Below are 27,641 nucleotides of genomic sequence, written 5' to 3'. Positions count from 1 at the left end.
GTCCTTGTAAATACATGCACAGGCCACTCTTTACGAAATATAAATCCTGAGAGACTTAAACCACCATAAATGTCTGAGAGATATGAAGGAGAGACCTAAAGAATGATTCTCATAATACATATTTCCAGGCACATGAGAACATCTGGCTTTTTGATGGATCTTTGGATTTGAACTCTGTCCCCTGATCCCCTTATTCCTACACACCTGGGTGCACAGCGGCGGCTGCTTGTCTCTGCATATCCCAAGGCCCTTGTCCTTGCTCCAGGAATGTTACCAAGAATGGCTTAGAGAAAGTTAGACCTGTTTGTAGGAAACGAGAACATGATTGTTTAAGTGTTCTTCCACTGGAAAGTGACATGTCCCTTCCAGTACAGTGTTTATAAGGAAGGAGATGATAAAATAAGTAATTGCAGACAATTAGCTTCTTAAATGGTTTCTGACACACACAGTACAATACATAAAGGAATGTACAATATCCTGATTCTGACTTTCCTTAAAGAGAAAACATTTAGACTGAATTGAGAAACAATTTCATTAACAAGCGTGCTCCATGCATGCTGGTGCATTTCTCACAGTCCCACAAGAACAAAGGAGGCATGCTTCCAACACAGACATCTCAAACACACGAAGGAAAAGCAACGAAATGTTTCTTAGCTACAGAGCCACCTCCCTGATTTTCCTTAACGTGAAGGATAGGAAACTCGTTGTTGAAATACAACATGAGATATTGTCCAAAGTGAGGAAGTTACATGTTGATGGTGAGATACGAATTCACTTTAGATCAATGTTTACCCAGGAACACAAAGTTGCTGTAATTCTCTAACATCACGTCCCTGTACAGATTCCACTGAACAGGCTCCAGGCATTCCCACTCTTCTGGAGAGAAATCAATGGCCACATCCCAGAAGGACAGCATTTCCTGAAATAAAGACCAATGAATGAGATCACACCTTTAATTAGTTAAAACCATTAATAATATAAACTAGTTAAACCATTCATAAAATTGATAAAAACCATTAATAACATAAATACCAAGATCCACTGGGTGTGCCATAGCTGAAAAATATAATTGTTGATGCTATTTTCATTATTTCAAAAGTATCTAATGGCAGAATTGAGGGGGGGTGTTGTTTGTTTTATTCAATACAGTCCTAGATTGTCACACTGAAAAAAAGTCATTGTTTTTCCTTTAATTAATGTAAAAATATCAGCAATTTATGTATTAATGGGCAATTTTGTAGTAACTGCATGAGTAAGCTTTGGATTGTTTTTCTCAATTTGGATAAGCTCACCTCTTCAATCACTGCCTTTGACATAAAAAGTAACTTTGATTTGCATGATGTAATTGTTGTCTCTGAGGCTTACTGCTAACCAAGGCCTAGTCCTGGAAGCTCGTCTAGGCCTACAACATTTTCAGTCTCTGAGACTTGCTGCTGAGTAATCTCACTGTTTCTAGTTCTTCCTGAATTCTAACTGGCTGATTAAACTCAGCTATTGTGAATCAAAATCCTCTCCAGGCTGACTAATGCAGTCTGGCAATTTTTTCAGCTTCTCCTATGTTACGAAGCTTGCCCTCATACTGTCAATCTACTGTAATCTCCTAGCTTCTACTTATTCTATGGCTTGTTCTGTCTTCACCTGTGTCTAGCTTGTTTTCTCCATGCAACCTGTCTCTGTAAAATTATCCCAGTAAAAGGCCTCTTTCTTTTTTTTCCTTCTCTCTGTCCTGCTCTCCGAAGTACCTTCCCTATCTTCTCTCTTCTCGTGAGAGTTGGACATAGCCTACTCTATAAAATCTGATTCATCACTTTGTCTGCTACCCAATGAGACATCACTTTCAAACATGGATGCTTCTTTCTACAAACCAACATTCCTTCGTCGTGTGGGATTAAAGATACTAAGGGCATGTACTAAGAGCATGTCTGTATTCCCACCAGAGGGATTAAAGGTGTGTGTTAAGCCTGAGTCACACTACAACCAGACACATGGTTTTTCAGTAAACAACATAATCTTGGGGGTGCACAATGTGACCAAATATTCCACAATATTCCAGGCTTCTGAAATATACCCTTACACACCTCCAGCATTTGGGGCAACAGGACTGGGAGCTTCTCCCTAGAAGCTGGTTCAGAGCATCCACTGTTCAAGAGGTCCCCAAGCCTTGGCTTCCTCATGTCGTTAGTCAACGGGAAAACACATTAAACCTCCTACTTCTATGAGTTACATTTAACAAACTGATAAGATCATGTGTTGTCTAGCTTCATCTGTCTGAACACAATTCCAGGTTCACCCACATTGATACAAATGACAAGACTATTTTTTTCTCTGACACATTTTTGATTAAAAACTAAATACATCATTTTCCCATCCATCTCCTCATTGCAATATCTCTCCTGTCCAACACTCCATCACAAATACATAGTATATTCTTCTCTACTATTATTTCATACACCCACATACATATATACATCTACACATAGCTATGTAAATAAGAACAGCTGATTCTCTTCTCCATCTCTTGTATTTATGTTTTCGGAACTGACCCTTGTTACTGGAGGAACACAAAGTGGGCTCATATCTGGCAAACATCAGTTCTCCCTCTCTCAGCAGGACTTAGATGCCCATACTTCTTCATCTAGTTAGGAGATTCTCCCTGCAGGGCACCACGTGCTGATGTCATTGCTCAGGCAGTCAAAATGGTGGGTTATCAAGCTTCCCTTCTCTTCCTAAGAGGCACAGACTCACAGCAAACCTCTGGTTTTGACATGGACCTCTAGTCCTCATACCAAACTGCTTCTGCTCCAGAAATAGCCCCTGGTTATTATGTGCAGAAATTGCAGTGTAGACATACCTATTGGGTCAGATCACAAGATCATCCATAGTTCTCTGCATTTTTGGTAAGTTTTGGTTTTCTGTGATGCTCTCTGTGCGGCAGCTAGAAGTGCTTTGAGCAGTAAGAGCTGCACACTTATGTGTAGGTCTAAGGAAAAGTATTCGGAATGCAGTTAGCACTTACGATGCTTTAGTAAAATATCATTAGTATGTTCTCCTCTAAGATTTAAACCTAACAAGTCACCTGTATCAGCTTCCAAGCATGATGTAACTTCTACTAATGAAGCTTTAAGTCCCACTGGACAGCTTCTACTCATGTCAAGATATTGAGTGGCACTGCGACTTCTTTAGGGATAGAATGCCATACAGGACATTGCTGTGGCCCACTGCCATAAGAGGCTATTTATTGCTTCTCTCCCTTGGAACCTGGCAAAGCACCTTCAATCACTATGGACAACGCATCCTTCTGTAGATCTTCATGACAGATCCAGCTGCAATCCCAAGTCTTGTGTCTGAAATGTAAGGTGTTTTCACCGTGGAGAGAAGGGAATAGCTTTTGTCACAAGACTTTATAGGATAACTGAAATATATTCTCTTTAAAGAAACAACTGCAGAAAAAAAATAGTCTTTGGTTTCATGAGCAGAGTTCAGCAGCGATGAGGAGGCCAGTACATCTCCAAAGCACCAGCAGAATGAAGCACTTTGGTGAATAGAAGTTTCTCAAGGGAAAAGAAATTGAAATGTCTTAGAAGAGTCTTTACGGTAAGTAGAGAAGTATCCTCCTGTCTTGACAACTAAATGAGAAAAACCGGATTACACTCTTTTTAACCATAGGATCACCAAGTATGTGGGAAAACCAGAATGATGAGAGCCCAGAGCAGAGTGAAGATGAAAACAATTTTCTGTGAGAGAAACAGAGCATGTTTGCAAAGGAGAACTAACTATGAGGCTCACTCTATGTTGCCCCGCACTGGCTATGACAAGTGTCTGCTGTCTTGAGAACAATCTCCTGTGAGACACTGTGGGCAGAGGTCAGTGGACCTGACATACCACTTAGTAGGGATTTTAGCCAGTACAATTAACAGCAAACATTCCAGGGGAATTAGAGACTTACAAAATTCACTTTCTATGGGGAAGGAAAGCAAATGATGTCTGACCTCAGGCAGGAACACTGTCACTCGTTAACACAGACTACATACTCTTACAGTAACTGGGAGGTCGATGTTTATATTCTACTTGGATGGAAGCCAGTCCAAGAGGAAGGCTAGAGCAATAAAATGGACAGAGTGGATATATTAAGAACTCTTGCGCCTCCCATCAGTGTCCAGGACATCGGTGGGAAGTCAACGTGAGATGTAAAGAGAGGGCTGGATTCCTGATCAGGTTCCAAACAATACGGAGTCTCCATTCATAGCCAGCCTGTCTGTCAATACTGGATAGGGCTCAACATACATACAACACAGATCCCGAAGCAGCAACTCCTAGGTGGTGCTGAGAGTCAAACAGTCTCTGAGAATGGGGAGAGAGGATTATAGAAAAGGCAGAAAAGAGATGCAGAGCAGGGGTTGGGGATTTAGCTCAGTGGTAGAGCACTTGCCTAGGAAGCACAAGGCCCTGGGTTCGGTCCCCAGCTCCGAAAAAAAAGAACCAAAAAAAAAAGAGATGCAGAGCCAAGAAATAGACTTGGGATGACTGCAGGTCAATACCACAGCAGGCAGCAGGTAGGCAGCAGGCAGCAACATTGAGTTTATTTTCACAGCCTTTTTATACCTCATAGTACCATGGGAAGCAACGCTATAAAGAAACAGAAACAATTGCAGAAATACACGCGATACATCTGTTCTTAAACAGAGGCCTCCCTGTTCCTTCCACCGTGGCCAATCCAATGTTCATCCCCTCACCCTGACACTTGGGTGCACCTCCTCCTCTCCTTCAATGCCTCAGTGGGCCAGGAAGTCTACCCATAGGTTCTGACCTGCCATGAAGTTGCCTGACAGGTTTCTCTCTCTTTCTGCATCAGAAGAGCAGGCAAATGGCCCCCCACACTAGGTCTCTGTCCTAGGACTTTAATAGCATAAAGGTGGCAGAATACAATCGTTACCTTTTGCCTCAAGCTACAATATCTTGCAATTATAGGACTCAGAAAATGGAATAAAATGTGAAAAATGTGAAAGACCAAAGGTGATGGTTTTTTTCCCCCTTTGGAAAGTAAGGATTATATAATGAGAATTTTACTTTTAAAATAAATACCATGTTTGATCCATACATTAGGGCTCTAGATGTATTTTTGGATTTTAATAGTCTGTATATAGTTTATGAGTCTTTTTAAAGCACCAGTAAATGGAGTATATTCATCAAAGAGTATGAATTTGCACTCTGATGACTTAGTTTTACATAGATCCTGGAAAGAAGAGAATGATGGAATACAGAATACGAAAGAGTTGACCAGGCAAGCAGACATAGCTTTTAACTCATAACATGTCACCTTATTTTAAAAGGACTATGAAGGACCCTATGAAGATAGACACTTTCATAACAGAAAATGACAATGCAATGAGGATCTGCATTGCTCAGGTTTATTACTTGCACATGTGTTTGGCAACTGTTTGACTCTTCTGTAATTTTTCTTCATAGCCTCTGACATAATCATATGTATCAGCAGGATCTGAATGTCATCACCCAGCACACCTCTTATCCAGTTTCCAAGCTATTACTTATCTAACACAGCAAGGTTCAAGCCTGAGTTGTAAAGACAAGGAACTCCTCCCCTCGTACTAACATTAGGATACAATGAAGGAACCCTGGGAGGAGAGTGAGAGAACTACACACCAAGGGGACCTGGGCTTAAACCTGTGCAAGAGGAAGGTGTCCCACACTAGCAGTCTGCTTTACTGTTATAGATGGCAGTACACATGTGAGGGACAGTGGAAGAAGCCGTTTTGTTCCTGGTAAGTGTAAGAAGCCTTTGCACACAGCTGAACCTCTGGAGGAGGGACACGGGAAGGCGTGCCAGGTGACAAGGCAGAAAAAGACACAGGGATACAAACCACAGCAGCCTGCATCAGTCAAGAACTGCACAAAGGAAATGAAGAAATTATGGAGTCTCTGCTTAGATATGAAAGAAAGAAACTGGAAGAATTCAGGAAAGACCAGAAGAAAGCATCATCAGGTCATGGCAGAATCTAACACAAACTCTACTGTCCAAAAGGAGTGGAAATTTGATGCAAACAGGCAGAATATTCAAGCAGGGGAAAGAGCAGAATTCTTCCTCACACAGTAAATGCAAGCAATTAATCACCCAAATCTAACGTCTTTAACAACAGTATGTTATCGAAAAAAGTTTAAACTATATGTGGAATGTGTCAGCAGAAGAGAAGCACATGCAGATTGTAAATCACCAAAGTGCTGATTGCAGGGATTTGCCATGACGCTCACTGGGAGACATGAAATGAACCACAGAAAGTATTTCTTATGTGCATCAAGTATGTTAAAGTGTCTTCTGACAGACTGAGGTAGCCTACATTGGTCTTGAGTTTGCTATGAAGCAGGGGATGACCAGGGGGTCCTGTCCCCCTACCCCCTCACAAATGCAGAGATGACTGGGTTGTGCCTCAGAGTAGGCTCAAGTTTCTTTTCTATCACAGTTCTGTTTACTCTAAATGACATCAATACACACCTGTCTGGGAGTTCTCCCTCACCCTGCTGACCTGACACAAAAGCCTGACCCCCTAAAACAAAGATGGTCATGTGAGCTTTTCACCAGCTCCTAATACCCTGCTCATAAACTTTCTCAATAAGTTCAAGCCCTAATAATGTCATGTTGACCACAACCATTGTGGGCCAAGCAGACATTCTCTTTTTTAAAAATTACTCAACTGTAATTTTACAATTTAGGGATGGAGGTCCTGTCAAAAGTTTTAGAAAACACAGCCCTCAAGGTGAAATATGTTGTGAGCTCCTCCAGTTCCCACTCTGCCTTGTAGAGGTTCCTGTCTGTGTGCCAATGCATGTGTTTCTTCATCCCTAGTCAAAGATTTTCAGAGTTCGTGGATTCAGGCAAATCTGTCGGCTGTGTTCCAGAATTTCCCAGCATGCCACCTGCTGTGGCTAGGATTGTTTCCTCTTAATTCTTTAACAGAGAAAGTAAACACAATCGAACCTCAAGGCCGTTACTAAAAACTGGCTACAGAGTACACGGGGGGGGGGTGGGGGGGGGCAGCGGCAGAAACACCATTTACACTGAGGAATCTGACATCATATAGGTGAGAATGGGGCAGCCAGGGAAGTGTGCTTAGAGCAATGAAGGTCTGAGAGTTCCTGCACTATCTTGGGAGCAAGTAGTCAATTGACCACTAGTTTGCAATACTGGCCCTTGCATTATTGTCTATTCTCCCACTACCAAGCTGCTCCAGTGTACCAGAGCACCAAGGCAGACGCGGGCTGCACGCGGTGCCCTAGGAAGCCTTCAGGGCACAATCCCAAACGCCCTCAGGCCAAAACTGCAGCCTCAACTTTCCCAGCCAGTTCAGCAAAGCAAGTCCAAGCAGCTTCTTCCGCCCTCTCACCCCCAGATCTGCTCCCTCCGAGACAGAGCCCGGCTCCCCGAACCCCAGGCTACGCTGCTCCCCGGACCAACCTCCATGTATCGGACAACAGAAATGGACAGCCGCACACGCTTTCCCGCCAACTTTGAGAAAGACCCACGAGTACAGACCTGAAGTCAGAATGGGATTTCCCGGAAGACTCCTTGCGGTCACAGTGGTGTAGACTACATCTCCCAGAAGTCTGTGCGAAGGAAATTCCGGAACCCAGGGTACAAGTCTTCTCTTTACCGCATTTGCTGATTGTAACCCGCCTTGGAGTGTGGGAAGACAAAGCTCTATCTGGATAACAACTATGGGTAATGAGCTTGGTTTCCGACCCCAGAACCACAACAGAAGTATGGATATGAGTCAAGCCTTTGACAGAAACATTTGGCTTACAAGTCATTTCTAGTGGTAATTTTAGTATTACTACTTTCTGAAAAAAAATGTTGACTTAATTAATTAATTAAAATAACAAAGCAATACACTAATGAATATGGGAAGGAAAGGTTAACCTTTTAAGATCATGTTTGAAACCAGCCTTTGCGTGCCTGACTATGCTTCTAGATCCTCAGTGGCTTCTAACAAATGGACTGGAAATACAAAGCTAGCTTGTTTTTGAGAGATAGAGTTTTAAACTAGCTCAAAACTCAGCAACAGGATCTGACTCAGGAAGACAGATAGTTAAAAATGCAGGAGGACTGGTGCTGACTCACTGACCCTCCGGATGGCACCAGACGTGAGTAAATGAGTAACAGGTTCTGTTCTGCCCCTGTGATGTTTGTTCAAGCCCCCATTGTGCCCTACAGATAATGTTCCAGCCATTATGTCCTGCAGATATTATTCCAGGAAACCGGGGCCTAAGCCTAACCAGATGTGTATCAGATGCAAATGCTTCGTCAACTCTGACATTTACCCTAAAGGACAGGAATCAAGATCTGTTCTCAGGAGAATGAGGGCTTGACCTTTCCCCTGATTCAAACCCTAGAGTATTAAGAACAATTCTGTGACTTTGAGAGTTTCCCCTTGTGACATTTTTTATATTTCCTTTTGACGTCCCCTCATCTCCTGGGGCTTGTGACTTCTTCCTTTAAATAACCCTTCTCCCAGACACTCAGGGTCAACCCCTCTGTCTCCTGTGTGGGATATGTGTTGACCCTGAGCTCCGAAATATACCTTGCCACTGCGTATTGCATCAAGACTGGTCTCTCGTATGTCTGGGGTCTGCAACTTCCCAAGACTTGAGTGAGGGTCTCCCTTCGGGGATCTTTCAGTTTCTGCCCCAACAAGCTCGTATACTCTTGCGTTTCTACTTTTCAAATATATAGAAACAATTGCCCCAGGGTATTGCTAATAGTACACATGCATGAACACATGCTGTTTAAACAGACTGAGAAAGTTGACTCTGAAGCTAAAATTTGGCATACCCATGTCACACCCAAGCATGTGTGTCTCTAAGGTTCCTCTAAGTCTCCTGTCGTGAATTAATAATGCCCCTGACTCTCAAACATTGAAAAGGAAATCAATACAAGAAAGCATTGAGTAAGAACAACTCACAGGCTTCCTATGTCCAACAGAGACTACCACTGTTTATCTGTTGGTATAAAGGTGTCTGTAATAAAAGCAGGTCACATATCCAGTCATTTCTCCAACGTGTAGTTTGCAGTTCAGACATAAATACACAAGACTTCAAGTTTTACTATGGAAACAAGAGTATACAGAGTACAAACATTTTGAAATGGTATCCACCCTCACAGCCATAGGAAAGTAGCCCGCAACAAGGATTTCCTTCCAGATGCCTCAGAAATCAGTGTGAGCGGTGGGGCTGCTCACAACACAGCCAGGTGATCACATGAAGCCAAATCCTTGACCATTTCTTAGATCCTGTGAACCTGCTAAAGGCCGGTACTAAACTTCAGATGCAGTGCAGTTTACTATCTCCAGGCTGTGGTTAGAGCCTGTGATGGTTTGTATATACTTTGCCCAAGGAGTGGCACTATTAGGAGGTGTGACCTTGTTGAAGGAGGGGTGTCACTGTCAGTGTGGCGTTAAGACCCTCACCCTAGCTTCCTGGAAGTCAGTCTTCCACTAGCCACCTTCAGATGAAGATGTTGAACCCCATGCTCCTGCCTTGATGATAATGGACTGAACCTCTTAACCAGTAAGCCCCAATTAAATGTTGTCCTTATAAGAGTTATCTTGGTTATGGTTTCTCTTCACAGCAATGGAGACCTTAACTAAGACAGAGCCACAGACCCAAAGTAGCCTCTGAGACTACAACAGCATATACTATATGGGTGCTGCAGTGAACACTGGAACCTTACAGATCAATACTTCACACCCATAATGACCTCATTCTATTAGACCCAGGGTGATAGTCTCTGCACTGTCCCTACTAATTCAATCCTAAGAGTATGCTCAGAAGACCTCATAATTTACTGTATGTAGAGGTCTTTGTGTCCCCATATTTATTGCTCCTTTATTCCCAAAAGTAAAAAACTTGTATCAAAATAAATATAAGTGTGTATTACACACACAGACACAGAGGGGAGGGTGGGGGAGGGAGAGGGAGAGAGAAAGAGATGCTGTTTAGCTCAGAGAAACTGTAATCATAAAATTTACAGAAAAATGGATGGACATAGTATATATGATATTGAGATTACTTAGTCTTAGAAAGGTAAACACTGCATGTTCTTCCTCTAGGTATTTCATCTAGAGAGTACTATATGTATATATGTGAAGAAATTTGCATGCGGGTACAGTATGTTGTAGGCATATTGCTTTTGTGCACTCTGTAAATATTATCCTTGTATTATTCATATGCTGATTTCTCTGCCCCCATATAGGGATGCAATCTAGACATGGCCTTGTAGTGCTTATTTTAAGCATCTCCACTCTCAATTGTGTATAAACATTCCTCCACATTTATCATCTGACTTGTTAATAAGAGCTGATCACCCAACAGCTGGGCAAAAGAGAGAATAGGGTTAGACTTCTGCTAGACAAGGGAAGGGGAGACAGAGGAGCAGGAAAGGATAGGCCAGGAGGAAGCAGCCCAGGAGAGACATTATAGAAAAACACCTGAATCCCAAAGAGCAGCACCAATACTAAAATATAAGCTCATGGTAGCTTCCCAGGAAGATGCTGTCATTGTTTGATTTTTGTGACAGCTTGAGTCATGTTCTGTAATTTTTGGCTGAAACAGGATAATTTGAGTATTTCCAAATTGAAGTTTTTAAAATGGTATTCACTTGGGCAGAATTTAATACATGAATAATGTGCTTTATTCAAATTTCCTCCACGTTCATTTACCTCAGATTACTTCCTACCAGATTTCTGAGTTCAAAGTCAGCCTGGACCCAAGTGAGTTTAGATCAGGGCCCAGGCATGGTGGGAATGGTAATCTCAGAATAGGATCTCACCCAATTAAACTTATTGTCTGTGTTTAGAAAGGCAGGCATATCTCTAAATTCGTTTGCAATGCTGAAAAATAAAAAAAAAATAGAAGAATTTACTTGCTGTTCTTTTCTACAAATCAGGGAGTTGAGGTCAGGGGATGCTGATAATGAAAAGGGAACCTGAGGTGGACAATTCAATTGATATGTAAATAGAAGACTGGGCTTTTGGTCTGCAAGAGATTTGCTATCCAAGGAGGGCTAGAACTTTTTCTTTCTTTCTTATTGGATATTTTTTAAATTTACATTTCAAATGTTATTCCCTTTCCTGGTTTCCCCATTCATAAACTCCTTATCCCATCCCGCCTCCCCTGCTTCTATGAGGGTGTTCAGCTCCTTCAATCCTTTCTCTAACTCCTCCAAGAATTGTTTTCTAGCCAAAGAATGCTGCTTGGAGAGTGAACACAGTTTTTTTTAGAAGTTTCTGACTTTGGTCAGAAAACCAGATGTTATTTAGAGAGCTTTTAGAATTTGTCTATCACAAGAGAACTGTCGAGAAGAGAACTGCCTCTAGGGGGACCTGTCTACAAGAGGGAGCTTTCTGGAACAGAGAGTTGTCTTGTCCAGAAAGCAATCTCAAGCAGGCTACAAAGCAAAGATCTACATTGTATCTGGAAAGCTGTCTGGAGCAGAACAGAGGCTGTCAGCTTATACCCACAATTTGACTTCAAGTCATTTGTTTTGCTGCTTGTGAACACCCCTTCCTCAAAACTCCTTCCCAAACCGATCCTGGCCTTTGGTACAAATCACCCAATTAAAAAGACTAATTATGTACAGCCTTTGGAATGATCATTAAATTCAACCAGAAGATAATTGGTCACTCCCATAACTTTGCTGTCACTTTTGCTCCATGCCACATCGTGCCATGACATTTATTTTACTCCCTGGGTTCAAGGCTGAGTAAGACAACTGTTACTCCTGTCGTACCATACCTTGATTGTCTACTACGAACACTAGCTGCTAGAGAGGAATCTTCTATCTTTCTACCACCTAATTTTAACAGCTACCATTCTTAACATTAGAATTCTACTTTTACTTTAAAGTGGTAAGTAAATTATATGTGAAATTACAATGATTATTAAAGCCAGTCCAGACTACAGATGACCATGTATAGTGTCACACCTCAGAGAAATTCAGTAAGGCAGCAAGGAAAGCTAGGATTTTACAAGTAAAAGAAAATCTATACTCACATCAGAGATGTACACTGAGGTATTACATTATGTTTCTTTTTCTCTTTTCACTGTGGTTTTTCAAGCAAAAAGGGCGGGACCCTTCAATCTGTGTAACATTATATAAGACTATTTCTCTGAGAAGACCTTTTGTATACTTCTTGATCCTCTCCCAGTAAGGAAGACCCACTCCTACCTTTCTCAGAAAATGGGAGACACAAATTACTTGCTTGAAGAGACTGCAAAAGGGATGAGGCATAATGCCAGGATACCCTGACCTAGCCCAAGTCACTTCATTCCCCCACTTCTTTTAGTTATAGAAATCTGATTTTTATGAAAGGCCAAGGACTAGGCCCTTGGTTTCATTTTTTCCTGAGGCTATCAACTGACAAGAGTTTAATAACCAGTTAGTTAAACAGGACCTGGTCATTAGATGTAGCAGTTAGTTAGTAAACCTTCAAATATGAGACAAGTCCTAATGAACTGCTGTGGCTAGCTGTATTGAAAATGATTGTGGCTAGTTTTATGTCAGCATGATGCAAGCTATTCATTTAGGATGGGAACCCCAATTGAGAAAATGTCCCCATAAGATCCAACTGTAGGCAAACCTATAAGGCAATGTTCCCAACTTTCCTAATGCTGTGAATTTTAATATAATTCCTCATGTTGTGGTGACCCACAAAACGCACAAAAAAAATTTGTAGCTACTTCATAATTGTACTTTTGCTGTCATAAATCACAATGTCAATATCGGATATGCATGTTGGTCTTAAGGAATCCTATATAAAGGGTTATTAACCCTCAAAGTAGTTGCCACAGGTTGAAAACCACTGCTATAGGACATTTTCTAAACAAGAAATCAGTATGGGAGGAACCAGTTTATTCAAGTGGGTTCACCCATGACCTGCTGCACCTTTTTGCTCTAAGGCTGGGCAGGCCTTAAGTGCAAACAACTAAGCTGTACCTCTTCATGGCATCTGCATCATCAGCTCCTGCCATCAGGTTGGTCTGTTTAGATCCCTGTTATGACTCCCTTCCCAAATTGCTTTGGTTTGCATTGTTTATCAAACAATGACAACCCTAAGTAAAACAGAAGCATGGCCAATATTGATGAATCCACAGGGGAGAAGAGTCATAGTCTTCTCTATCGCCAAGCACCACATTGAATATCTCAACCTTCTGGCCTCCAGGATTGCAAAGGGAATGGACAGAAGAATAGGTTCCATCTTCTCTGGAAGATCAACCTCTCCAAGAGGTTGGTCATGCTGCACTTTCATAGCCCAGTGTTCTTTCTCCCCAGGCAGTGCTCTGCTCTTAGCTGTACATGGTAGATTCACTGGATGGCAACTGCTGCTTGATGTTTAAATGAGTGTCCAGACTTTAGCCTTGGGTGCTGACTGTTCTCTTGGCTAGCTCTGTCTTATGTTACTTAAAATTTTCCTTGGGACTCCTAACAAATTTGAATGTCAGGGAAATGTCACAACCAGTTGAACTATGATATAAATCCAATGGCACTAGGCTAGTGGGTTAGTTAGACATAGGGTTCCCCTTGTTACAGCATCCTAATAAGTTACAAAGAGAGATACTGAAGGCAGAATAATTGGTATTTGCCTCTCTGAGGCTTGAGAAATTTAGGATATTGGTGGACTTCTCCACTGGAGAAGTAAATCCATCTCATGGTCATAGGAGACATGAGGAATTATTCATCTTACACACACACACACACACACACACACACACACACACACACACACACATACACACATACACACACACTATATATAGTGTGTGTGTATGTATGTATATATATGTATATATAATTACACGTATACATATGTATATATGTATACAAATATAGGGGAGGTTTTCATGATATGGCCTAGAAGCTAAGGGAGACAGGATCAACAGATGTCTTGTGTCCCCTTATATGCTTACTCTAGAATGTGGCCAGCAGGCAATTCCCTCTGATAGGGTCTATGACACATCCAAGGGAAATGGTGTTTCTTGAGCTTGGGGATGCCCTGCCATGCAAAGGTGCTATAAATATAATACTTTTACCTCTATTTCCCAAACCAGCTTTTTAAAAATATAATTACACTCAGTCTTAAACTTTATGTTATATTAAGCAAACTGAGATTATTTTAAACTTGTTTAAGTTACATGTTTTAGGATGTACTTTAATAGCATATAAAGAAAACTATAAAATGGCACATATAAACTGGCCTATCCCTCCTATTGGTTAATGAAGTTCATGTACTTAGCATGACTAAGGACAAAATTTGGGCACATTAGAGATATTTAATCATTTATAAATCAATGACTGCTAACTATTAGGTTTTAATTACCCTGATATAACTGTTCATATAAATTAAACAACTCAAATGTGAGATCATTTTTTGGATCTATATCAATAGTAAAGAACTGCATCTACAATGTTTCATTACTGACATCACATACACACTAATCAAATACATCCTTTCTTCTGAGTGAGTGCATATGGTTTAGTTATTATTTCAATATCTGGCCAAGTTCTATGACATGACACTTGAAGTCATATGAAAAACACTGTTTAGGATTTAAAGGAAATGAGAGATTCTTCATTCTGAAACCAAATATGACCAACAATGTGGTTTTTTTCCTGGAGAGGCAAACACCAATGCCCATCCAGCTTAGATTAGATCCAATGTAGATAATCTCACTAAAGTCCACCTTGTGAGTTGTGAGAATGTGAGTTTATGGAGCTTCTCACACGCCCAGAGAATAAGTGATTTCAAGTGACCCCACTGAGGAAAACAACAGAAACTTTACCACAGCCCACAAATCAGATTCCAGCACCAAAAGGACCAAGTTACAGCATGGCAACAGTTTCCTGAAATATATACAGTTATAGAGGAAAGAAACTCCGCAATCCCTGAAACATTCAACCACATTGTTGAACACACTGGTGGGGAGGTTACAGCGAACAGAAGTCTCTACTGTTCTCTGATGACATTCTTACCCTTTTTAGTGGAAGTAAGATGTTTGTGCTGACATTCAAAAAATAATTCACTTAATAGTCTTCACTGTGGATTCTTTCGAATAGGATAAAATCTGAATTGTTAGCAAACATTTTACTGTATTCCACACACTCATGGAGTTTGTAGTCAGAATGAATGTTGCCTTAGTCAGTCAATTAGGGTTCCTATTGCTTCTAAGAAACACTAATACCAAAGCAAGTTGGGGAGAAAAGGGTTTGGATTACACCACCACATTGTAGACCATTATTGAAGGAAGTCAAGACAGGAATTCACATAGGGCAGGAATTTGAAGGGAGGATGCAGAGGCCATGAAGGGATGCTGGTTCCCTAAGGATTGCTCAACCTGCTTTCTTCTTCTTTTTTTTTTCCGGAGTTGGGGCTCAACCTGCTCACTTATACAATACAGGACTACCAGTACAGGGATGGCCCCACCCAAAATGGGCTGGGTCCTTCCATCAATCACTAACTAAGAACACAATTAAAGCTGGGTCTTATGGAGACATTTACTCAGTTGAAGTTCAGTCCATTCAGACAGGTCTAGTTTGAGGGTCAAGCTGACATAAGACTAGGCAGCACAGAAGTGCTTTAAGAGCTGAGGAAGTATAAACCTTTTAAAAATTCACTCCAGCATGAACTATCATGTGTTTAGTAAGGTTATCAGGATTAACTAGGCTTTATCACTTAAGACATCGGCTTCCCACATGTCTTAGGGGTTTTTTTGTTTTTTGTTTTCTTCATCTTTATTAACTTGTGTATTTCTTATTTACATTTCAATTGTTATTCCCCTTCCTGGTTTCTGGGCCAACATGCCTCTGACCCCTCCCTCTCCCCTTCTCTATGGGTGTTCCCCTCCGCATCCTCCCACCATTACTGCCCTCCCCCCAACAATCATGCTCACTGGGGGTTCAGTCTTGGCAGGACCAAGGGCTTCCCCTTCCACTGGGGCTCTTACTAGGCTATTCATTGCTACCTATGAGGTTGGAGCCCAGGGTCAGTCCATGTATAGTCTTTGGGTAGTGGCTTAGTCCCTGGAAGCTCTGGTTGCTTGGCATTGTTGTTCATATGGGGTCTCGAGCCCCTTCAAGTTCTTCCAGTCCTTTCTCTGATTCCTTCAACGGGGGTCCCATTCTCAGTTCAGTGGTTTGCTGCTGGCATTCACCTATGTATTTGCTGTATTCTGACTGTGTCTCTCAAAAGAGATCTACATCCTGTTCCTGTCGGCCTGCATTTTTTCCTGTCGGCCTGCATTTCTTTGCTTCATCCATCTTATCTAATTGGGTGGCTGTATATATATGGGCCACATGTGGGGCAGGCTCTGAATGGGTGTTCCTTCCGCCTCTGTTCTAAACTTTACCTCCCTATTCCCTGCCAAGGGTATTCTTCTTCCCCTTTTAAAGAAGGAGTGAAGCATTCCCATTTTGGTCATCCTTCTTGAGTTTCATGTGTTCTGTGCATCTAGGGTAATTCAAGCATTTGGGCTAATAGCCACTTATCAATGAGTGCATACCATGTGTGTTTTTCTGTGATTGGGTTACCTCACTCAGGATGATATTTTCCAGTTCCATCCATTGCCTATGGATTTCATAAAGTCATTGCTTTTGATAGCTGAGTAATATTCCATTGTGTAGATGTACCACATTTTCTGTATCCATTCCTCTGTTGAAGGGCATCTAGGTTCTTTCCAGCTTCTGGCTATTATAAATAAGGCTGCTATGAACATAGTGGAGCACGTGTCTTTTTTATATGTTGGGGCATCTTTTGGGTATATGCCCAAGAGAAGTATAGCTGGGTCCTCAGGTAGTGCAATCTCCAATTTTCTGAAGAACCTCCAGACTGATTTCCAGAATGGTTTTACCAGTCTGCAATCCCACCAACAATGGAGGAGTGTTCCTCTTTCTCCACATCCTCGCCAGCATTTGCTGTCACCTGAGTTTTTGATCTTAGCCATTCTCACTGGTGTGAGGTGAAACCTCAGGGTTGTTTTGATTTGCATTTCCCTTATGACTAAAGATGTTGAACATTTCTTTAGGTATTCCTCAGCCATTTGACATTCCTCAGGTGTGAATTCTTTGTTTAGCTCTGAACTCCATTTTTAATAGGGTTATTTGTCTCCCTGCAGTCTAACTTCTTGAGTTCTTTGTAAATATTGGATATAAGCCCTCTATCAATTGTAGGATTGGTAAAGATCTTTTCCCAATCTGTTGGTTGTCGTTTTGTCCTAACAACAGTGTCTTTTGCCTTACAGAAGCTTTGCAGTTTTATGAGATTCCATTTGTTGATTCTTAATCTTAGAGCATAAGCCATTGGAGTTTTGTTCAGGAAATTTTCCCCCAGTGCCCCTGTGTTCAAGGCTCTTCACCACTTTTTCTTCTATTAGTTTGAGTGTATCTGGTTTGATGTGGAGGTCCTTGATCCACTTGGACTTAAGCTTTGTACAGTGTGATAAGCAGAGATCGATCTGCATTCTTCTACATGATGACCTCCAGTTGAACCAGCACCATTTGCTGAAAATGCTATCTTTTTTCCTTTGGATGGTTTTGGCTCCTTTGTCAAAAATCAAGTGACCAGTGCGAATGAATGATCGAGCACGCGTGTACGCACGCACACACACACACACACACACACACACACCACAGCACACCAGTGGGGTGGTCAATCATGGAGGAGGAGGAGGAGGAGGAGGAGGAGGAGGAGGAGGAGGAGGAGGAGGAGGAGGAGAAGGAGCAGGGTGCCCAGACTGCCCTGGCCAGAACCAGTCTTTTTCATGAAACACTGAGACTACATACCAGCCAATATGGAGGAAAAGATGGAGCGCTACCGAATTCCTTCTATGAAGCCACAATTACTCTTATACCTAAACCACACAGAGACCCAACAAAGAAAGAGGACTTCAGACCAATTTCCTTTATGAATATCGACGCAAAAATACTCAATAAAATTCTGGCAAACCGAATCCAAGAGCACATCAAAACAATCATCCACCATGATCCCCTCCCTCCCTCCCTCTTGACCCATTTTCCCTCTTCCCCGATACACTCAATAAAATTAAAGTAAATCAATGAAAAAAAATCAAGTGACCATAGGTGTGTGGGTTCATTTCTGGGTCTTCAATTCTATTCCACTGGTCTATCTGTCTGTCTCTGTACCAATACCATGCAGTTTTTATCACTATTGTCCTGTAAAACTCCTTGGGTTCAGGGATAGTGATTTCCCCCAGAAGTCCTTTTATTGCTGAGGATAGTTTTTGCTATCCTGGGTTTTTTGTTATTCCAGATGAATTTGCAAATTGTTCTGTCTAACTCTCTGAAGAATTGGATTGGTATTTTGATGGGGATTGCATTGAATCTGTAGATCGCTTTTCGTAGAATGGCCATTTTTACTATATTAATCCTGCCAATCCATGAGCATGGGAGATCTTTCCATCTTCTGAGGTCTTCTTCAATTTCTTTCTTCGTGTCTTGAAGTTCTTATCATACAGATCTTTCACTTGCTTGGTTAAAGTCACACCGATGTACTTTATATTATTTGGGTCTATTATGAAGGGTATTGTTTCCCTAATTTCTTTCTCGGCTTGTTTCTCTTTTATGTAGAGGAAGGCTACTGATTTATTTGAGTTAATTTTATACCCAGTCACTTTGCTGAAGGTGTTTAGTTCTCTGGTGGAATTTTTGGGATCACTTAAATATACTATCATATCATCTGCAAATAGTGATATTTTGACTTCTTCTTTTCCGATCTGTATCCCTTTGATCTCCTTTTGTTGTCTGATTGCTCTGGCTCGAATTTCAAGAACTATATTGAATAACTAGGGAGAGAGTGGGCAGCTTTGTCTAGTCCCTGATTTTAATGGGGTTGCTTCAAGTTTCTCTCCATTTAGTTTAATGTTGGCGACTGGTTTGCTGTATAGGGCTTTTACTATGTTTAGGTATGGGCCTTGAATTCCTCTTCTTTCCAGGACTTTTATCATGAAGGGGTGTTGAATTTTGTCAAATGCTTTCTCAGCATCTAATGAAATGATCATGTGGTTTTGTTCTTTCAGTTTGTTTATATCATGGATTACGTCGATGGTTTTCCGTATATTAAACCATCCCTGCATGCCTGGGATGAAGCCTACTTGATCATGGTGGATGATTGTTTTGATGTGCTCTTGGATTCGGTTTGCCAGAATTTTATTGAGTATTTTGCATCGATATTCATAAAGGAAATTGGTCTAAAGTTCCCTTTCTTTGTTGGGTCTTTGTGTGGTTTAGGTATAAGAGTAATTGTGGCTTCATAGAAGGAATTCGGTAGTGCTCCATCTGTTTCAATTTTGTGGAATAGTTTGGATAGTATTGGTATGATGTCTTCTATGAAGGTCTGATAGAATTCTGCACTGAACCCGTCTGGACCTGGGCTCTTTTTGGTTGGGAGACCTTTAATGACTGCTTCTATTTCGTTAGCAGTTATGGGGTTGTAAGACAAGAACTTCAAGTCACTAAAGAAAGATATTGAGGAAGATATCATAAGATGGAAAGATATCCCATGCTTATGGGATTAATATACTGAAATAGCGATTTCACCAAACACAATTTACACATTCTATGCAATCCCCACCAAAATTCCAACACAATTCCTTACAAATATTGACAGAGAAATTCTTAACTTCATATGAAAACAAACAAAACAACCCCCCAACAAAAAGGAGGCATAATAGTAAAAATATTCCTAAACAATGAAAGTACTTCCAGAGATATCATCACTGACCTCAAGCTATAGTACAAAGCAATAGTAATAAAAGCTACATGATATTGGTATAGGAACAGACTGTTGATGAATGAAATGAATCAAAAATGCTGAAAAAACTCACACACTTTGGGTTGATTTTGACAAAGAAGGCAAAACGAGACACTGGAAAAGGGAAAGCATCTTCAACAAATGGTGCTGGTCTAATTGGATGTCTGTATGTAAAAAAAAAAAAGTACATATCAATCAATCTGCACAAAACTCAAGTCCAAGTGGATCAAATACCTCAACATAAAACTGGATCTACTAATTCTAATAAAAGAGAAAGTGGGGAATAGCCTTGAACTCATTGGTACAGGAGACAACTTCATGAACAGAACACCAATGGCTTAGGCTCTAACATCAAAAATTGATAAATGGGACCTCAATAAACTGAAAAGCTTCTAAAAGCAAAGGACATTGTCAATAAGACAAAACAGCAGCTTGCAGATGGAGAAACAGTCTTCACTAACCCTACATATGACAAAGGGCTAATATCCAAAATGTTTAAAGAAATCAAGAAGTTAGATACCAACAGACTCATTTAAAGAAATATTCAAAGTCCTTAGTCATTCAGAAAATGGAAATCAAATCAATGCTGAGATTCCATCTTACAACAACTAGAATGGCTAAGGTTAAAAAAAAAATTGGGTGATATCACATGCTGCCAAGGATGTGGAGCATGGGGAACACTTCTTCATTGCTGGTCGGAGTGCAGACTTGTAAAACCACTTTGGAAATCAATTTGGCAGTTTCTCAGAAAAAATGGGACTATAGAACTAATCAAGAACCAATTACAGCACTCCTGGGCATATACCCAAAAGATGCTTTACCATCCCAAAAAGGCACTTGCTCAACTATATTCAAAGCAGCTTTATTTTACATTCCAGAAACTGGAAACACCCTAGATTTCCCTCAACTGAAGAATGGATAAAGAAAATGTGGTACATCTATACCAGGTAATACTATTTAGCTATTAGAAACAAAGACATTATGAGTTTTTCAGGCAAATGCATGAAACTTGCGACTATCTTCCTGAGTGCGATAACCTAGTCCCAAAAGGGCATGCATTGTATGTCCTCACTTATAAGTGTATTTTTGTCATAAAATAGAGGATAGTCAAGCTACAAGCCACAGACCCAAAGAAGCTAAAGAAGGAAGGCCTAAGAGAAAATGCTTGAATCACACTTAGAATGGGGCATAAAACAGTCATAGGAGGCAGATGGAAGGAGGGTACAAGGTGGGAGAGGGGATGGGGAGAGAAATGGGGGTGTTCAGGATCAGGTATTGGGAGGGACAGGAGAGATGGCCAGAAGGCTATGAGACTAGAAATTTGCAACTGATGGTGCTGGAGAGGTGGGGGCAGGTATCTCAAGACATGAGAGAGTTATGGAATAGTGGAGGTACTTAAGACAATAGGTGTGTCCTTAGCTGTGACTCAGAGCACTGGGGATATGGAACCTGAAGTGGCCACCTCCTATAGCTAGGCAGGAAGCCCATTGGAGCAAGAGGGACACCAATGCACCCACAAAATTTTTGACCCAAAATTTCTTTCAACAAGAAATGCAGGGATAGGAGAAGGAGCAGAGACTGAGGGAATGGCCAATCCATAATGTGACCAACTTGAGTCCAATCTGTAAGGGCTGATTCGGATGCTAAGGTCCTGTTTCCCAATTGCTTCCTGATTATTCAATAAAGATGCCAGGGGCCAATCACTGGGCAGAAGATAAGAGCCAGGATTTCTGGGTCCCTACAGACAGGCTACGAGGGATTTTTCTCCCTGCCATGATTCAGAGGGGGAAGAGGTGACCAGCCGTGTGAGATCTTGGGCTGAGTGACCATAGGACACTTCCCATCTGGCTGATTAGAAATGCAACTAAGCTGAGGGCAGTCTGGGGTTGTTAACAAGGAGAAGTTAAGGGCAGTGCTAAACTAATAATTTTGGGAAGGGCATGCTATTCAAGCAAGAGCACTGAATAATTGAGCCAATAAGGCAGGTTGAAATTGAGCATTATGTCTCTGTTTTTCATCCATGGATCCAATATTTTCTGGGTGAGTCTGGTAGTGAAGTCTGCCCAGAGCTTAAAGTAGAAGGAAATACATGCAACACCCATCCAATGGGCAAGCACCAAACCCTGACAGTATTAATGATAGTTATGATTGCAAACAAGAGTCTAGCATACCGGTCTTCTGAGAGGCTCTACCCAGAAGCTTACTTGTAAGAATGCAGAGACCCACAGCCAAACAGGATGTAGATTGGCAACTTCCATGGAAGGGTTGGGGGAAGGATTGCAAGTCCCAAATGGGTTAGGCACGCCACTGGAAGATCAACAGAGTCAACTAACCTGGTTCTTTGGGGGTTCTCAGAGACTGAAACATGAACCAAGGAGTATATAAAGACCTCCCTGCCTTTCCTAGATATGTGGCAGATGTGCAGTTTTGTCTTCATGCATTCCACACTATAAAGGATGCTGGCCTATAAAGGAACAAAGAAACCAAAGGCTCATGAAAGAAATTGTCCTTTAATCCAAAGGCTGCTATTACACTAAGGAAATTGCAGCAACAATCTAGAGTGGAATCTAACCAGAAAAAAACCACTACAGGGCTGCTCCTTTTCTCTGTTGGGTTTTGCAATTACTGTAACATGTATTGAGAAATTTACATCCACAGATCTTTGACATTTCTATGCAGATTCACTCACATATTTCTTAAAGAATATAAGGAATTTTCCATGCAAGTCTGTATGCAATGTAAAGAGGCCAGAAGACAGTGGAAGATTACTTGGAACGGGACTTACAGATAGGAGTTAGCTGCCATGCGGATGCTGGGATGAAACTTGGGTCCTATGGAAAACTACCTAATGCTGTTAATTGTTGAGCCATCCTTCCAGTTCCCAAGTATATTTTTTCTTAAGACAGGAGCCTAGCATGACTGTCCTCTGAGAAGCTCTACCCAGCAGCTGACTAAAACAGATGTAGAGATCCAGAGCCAAACATTGGATAGAACTCAGGGACTCTTATGTCAGAGTTGGGGTAAGGATTGATGGCCCTGACAGGAATAGGAACTCCAGGGAAGACCAACAGAGTCAACTAACCTAGAATTGGGGACTCTTAGTGACGGAAACAAAGAACATACATAGGCTAGACCTAGCATCCTTGAACATATGTAGCAGATGTGCAGCTTGGTCTTCATGCAGATACCCAAACAATTAGAGTGAGGGCTATACCCAAAACTCTTGCTTTTCTGTGGAATAAAGTCCTCTATCCACAAAGCTTTAAATCATAACATTCAAATTCTCTTTCCCTAACCTTACTTTCATCTCATAAGTAAAATAGGCTACAACTTGAAAGACCCACACTAACCTTGCCTTTATCTCATAAGATAGGCTACAACTTGAGGGTTCACAAAATATTTCTTAATTACAACACTACTAAAGACCACAGTCCATGTGTTATGTGAGACTCACATTGACTGTGAGCTCCTACAATAGAAAAACAAGTCACTATTTTTACCACACACTGTCAGAGAAGAAACATTCTGTCTCCAAAACAGAAAACACAAAAGACAGCAAGTACTATCAACCCCAAATCCGCAAGGACAAACACAGAATCTGACAGCTCCAGCTTTGAAATGGTTGTTATGAATGATTTCCAAATATACATACTCTGCAAACTTCTATTCAGAATGAAGTTCTTGATAAAATTTGGGGTCTCAAGAAGTATGAACTTTTTTTTTAACATTTTAACATTTGTACTAATTCACTCCAGGTTGAACTACGTTGTGTTGAGAAATATAAGTAAGTTTATTAAAGGGTTTGCAATATTTTTCACAGGTGGCATTTCAGTCTAGTATGAATTGTGAAATGGTTCAATTGTTCTTAGTATGTCCAGAAGACCTTGGCACATTCTTCACATTTGTATGGTTTCTTTGACAAATGAATTCTTTAGTGTTGTTTAATACCAGAAGACTGGTAATAGTTTTTGCAATGTTCTTCATATTTTTAAGTTTGTCTCTAGTAAGAATTACCCTGTGTTTGATCAGTTAATGCAACTTCTAAATAATTTGACACATTCTTTACATTCATATGGTTTTTTCCTCCAGAACAAATTCTTTGATGATCCCTAAAGTTTTTGTTGAGCATTTTGCCATATTCTTTGCATTTATATATGTCCTTCACATTGTGAGTTAACTTGTGTAGACTTAAGTATGACTTTGTAGAGAACGCTTTTCCACATTCCTCATATTTGTAATGTTCCTCTCCAGAACAGGCTATGAAATGAGTAGAAAGAATCTGGGAAGTTCCAAAGGACAAGACTTATACAATTGTAGGATTTCACATCTGTAATGAATTTCCTTGTGTTGAGAAAGTAATTATGGACAATAGGAGGCCAGGACACATACTTCATATTTGTAGAGTTTCTCTACTATATGAATTGTCTTGTGTTTAGAAAGTGATAATGGAAAATAGAAGTCCTTTCCACATTCTTCACACTTATATGATTTCTCTCCTATATGAATTTGCTTATGGTTGGAAAGTCTTGAAGGATGATAGAAGTGCTGTCACATACTTCGCATTTGTAGGTCTTTTCTCCTGTATGAGTTCTCTTGTGGTTGAAAGTGATGATGGAAAATGGAAGGTGTTTCCAAACACTTTGCACATTTATAGTTTCTCTCCTGAATGAAGTTTCTTATCTTTGGAAATTCTTGAGGAATAACCAAAGGCCTTCCCACATACTTCACTGTGGTAGGTATTCTCTACTGTATGACCAATCTTGTGTTTAGAAAGTAATGATTTATAATTGAAGGTCTTGTCACAAATATCACACTTGTATGCTTTCCCTTCTGTATGAATTTTCTTGTGGTTTGAAAGTCTTGATGGATAATGGAAGTCCTTGCCACATACTTCACACTTACAGGTTTTTTCTCCAGTATGAATTTTCTTGTGTATCGAAAGTAATGATGGAAAGTGGAAGGCTTTTCCACATATTTCACATTTGTGTGGTTTCTCTCCTGGATTAAGTTTCTTATGTTTAGAATGTCTTGATGGATAATCAAGGGCCTTGCCACATGCTTGACCATGGTAGCGTTTCTCTCCCATATGAACTATCTTATGCTTGGAAAGTCTTGATGGATAATAGAAGGCCTTGCCACAAATTTCACATTTGTAGGGTTTTTCTGCTGTATGAATTCTCTTATGATAAGAGAGTTTAGATGAAACATGGAATGCCTGGCCACATACTTCACACTTGTATGGTTTTTCTTGAGTATGAATTCTCCTGTGCACTGAAAGTGTTGATGGACAATGGAAGGCTTTGCCACATACTTCACACTTGTAGTTGTTTTCTCCAGTATGAATTCTCTTGTGTACAGAAAGTGTTGATGCACAATAGAAGGCTTTGCCACATATCTCACACTTGTAGGGTTTTTCTCCCGTATGAATTCTCTTGTGTACCGAGAGTAATGATGGAAAGTGGAAGGCCTTTCCACATACTTCACACTTGTATGGTTTCTCTTCTGTATGAATTTTCTTATGTTTGGAAAGTCTTGATGGAGAACCAAAGGCCTTGCCACATACTTCACACTTGTAGGGTTTCTCTCCTGTGTGAATTATCTTGTGTTTACGAAGTGATGATGAAAAACAGAAGGCATTTCCACATACTTCACACTTGTATGGTTTCTCTTCTGTATGAATTTTTTTATGGTTGGAAAGCCTTGATGGATAATCAAAGGCCTTGCCACATACTTCACACTTGTAGGGATTCTCTTCTGTATGAACTATCTTGTGTTTAGAAAGTATGGATAGATAATGGAAGGCCTTGCCACATACTTCACACTTGTATGGTTTCTCTCCTGTATGTATTTTCTTATGTCTGGAAAGTCTTGATGGATAATAGAAGGCTTTGCCACAGTCTTCACATTTGTAGGGTTTTTCTCCTGTATGAACTATTTTGTGTTGAGAAAGTAATAATGGATAATGGAAGGCCTTGCCACATATATCACACTTGCAGAGATTCTCTTCTGTATGAATTATCTTATGTTTAGAAAGTATGGATGGATAATGAAAGGCCTTGCCACAAACGTCACATTTGTAGGGTTTTTCTCCTGTATGAATTATTTTGTGTTGAGAAAGTTTTGATGGATCATGGAAGGCTCTGTCACATACTTCACATTTGTAGGGTTTTTCTCCTGTATGAATTCTCTTATGGTTGGAAAGTCTTGATGGATAGTCGAAGGCCTTGCCACATACTTCACACTTGTGTGGTTTCTCTCCTGTATGAATTTTCTTATGCTTGGAAAATGTTGATGGATAATGGAAGGTCTTGCCATGGTCTTCACATTGGTAGGATTTTTCTCCTGTATGAACTACCTTGTTTTGAGAAAGTAATGATGGATAATGGAAGTCCTTGCTATAATTTTCAGACTCGTGGGGTTTCTGTCCTGTATGAATTCTCTTGTGTAAAGAAAGCAGTGAAGAAGCATGGAAGGCTTTACAACATATTTCACAGTTGTAGAGTTTTTCTCCTGTATGATTTCTTTTGTGTGCAGAAAGTAATGATGGAAAATGGAAAGACTTGCCACATTCTTCACACTTGTAAGGCTTTGCTCTTAAATGAATTTTCTGGTGATTCTGAAGTACTTTTTTCCACTCAAAGACTTGGCCACATTCTTCGCACATATAGCATTTTCCCCCTGGTGATGAAGAATTGAGAAATGAATAAAAACAGAGTAATATTCTGTATATTTACAATGCTTATTTCTAAAATGAAACATTAACTCATACTTGCATTTCTCTATAAAACTTATAAGCTATATTCAAATTTCTATCTGTATTTATTGAGGCCTAATTTACAGCACAGAAGAGGAGAAAGTCATGTAAACTTCCACTTAAGAAGACCATGATGACATAGAATATAGAAACAAAGGAATAGTAATCAAATGCACACATGTAAGCAAAACATATCAACTATGAACACCCTTATATATAAATGCAAATCAACCCCTTAAATAAATATAAAGGTTTTATGATTACTTTTAAAAAATTATAAAATAGTGTAACTTGGAAAACACCTGAATAAGCAATATATTTTTTTCTGAATACATAACACGTGAATAAACAATATGCATGTATGTATATATTCTAAATATGTAGCTTGGTTTTAGAAGCGGTAAAAGCTAGGTGGCATTAGAACACTTTCATAATAACATAAAAGAATAAATTTCAAAAATTCAAGACAAGGAGTTTTACACAAATCTTAACGCATAATGTTTTTGCACGTTGTATAAAGATTATTCTGTAATTCAAACTCTGATTTCTCTGCCCCCTATCTTCTTACCATCCAGACATGGTATTATAATTCTTGTTTTTAGAATCTCTCATTTTGAATTTGTATAAATATTGTTCCCCATTAATTTTCTGATTTGTCAATAAAAGTGACCAGCCAATAGCTGGCCTGGCCTGAAGAGAGAAAAGAGCTGGACTTCTGCCAGCAAGGGACACACACACACACACACACACACACACACACACACACACAAAGAGAGAGAGAGGGGTGGGTTGGGGTGGGGATAGCTATGAGGAAGGGGTCCAGAGACACATGAATAGATGTCTGAAGCCCAGAGAACCAGACCAATAGTACAATGGTATCATAGAGATTTTGGCTGGGAGACAGTCAGATTAATTTAGAAGATTATAATCAATTATTAACACCTCAGTCATGTTTTTTTAAATCTCATCAAATAAGTCCTATAGTCTTTGTCTCATTCATTTGAGAGCTAGCTGGGATAGAGAAAAACCATCCCTTTTAAAAATGCATGCACATGTAT

At 40.3% G+C, this 27,641-nt stretch overlaps 2 protein-coding genes across 10 annotated transcripts in view; both read right to left on the bottom strand.

Moving 5' to 3' along the window:
- The window catches only part of Zfp455 (zinc finger protein 455), a 118,947-nt gene that overhangs the window by 11,012 nt on the left and 80,294 nt on the right, over positions 1–27,641 (bottom strand). The window contains exons 1-4 of one of the 7 annotated variants that reach the window (XM_063281439.1): positions 7,469–7,526; positions 2,852–2,980; positions 793–919; positions 205–300 (exon numbers count right to left, since the gene is read on the bottom strand). In XM_063281439.1, coding sequence (XP_063137509.1) covers positions 205–300; positions 793–916 — 220 coding nt within the window. In that variant the 5' untranslated portion in view covers positions 917–919; positions 2,852–2,980; positions 7,469–7,526. The other 6 variants (XM_063281438.1, XM_039101864.2, XM_063281441.1 and 3 more) reach the window with 6 other exon arrangements.
- Positions 23,599–27,641, bottom strand: part of Zfp458 (zinc finger protein 458) — a 41,410-nt gene continuing 37,367 nt past the window's right edge. For all 3 annotated transcript variants that reach the window (XM_039102853.2, NM_001142962.1, NM_001024299.1), the window contains exon 4: positions 23,599–26,507. In XM_039102853.2, the coding sequence (XP_038958781.1) occupies positions 24,478–26,507 (2,030 nt within the window). In that variant the 3' untranslated portion in view covers positions 23,599–24,477. The remainder of the gene's footprint in view (positions 26,508–27,641) is intronic.

This window comes from Rattus norvegicus, chromosome 2 (assembly GCF_036323735.1).
Source record: "Rattus norvegicus strain BN/NHsdMcwi chromosome 2, GRCr8, whole genome shotgun sequence".
In the NCBI taxonomy this organism is placed as follows: Eukaryota; Metazoa; Chordata; class Mammalia; order Rodentia; family Muridae; genus Rattus; species Rattus norvegicus.
The sequence above is the reverse complement of the archived record's forward strand: the minus strand, read 5'-3'. Positions and strand labels throughout refer to the sequence as shown.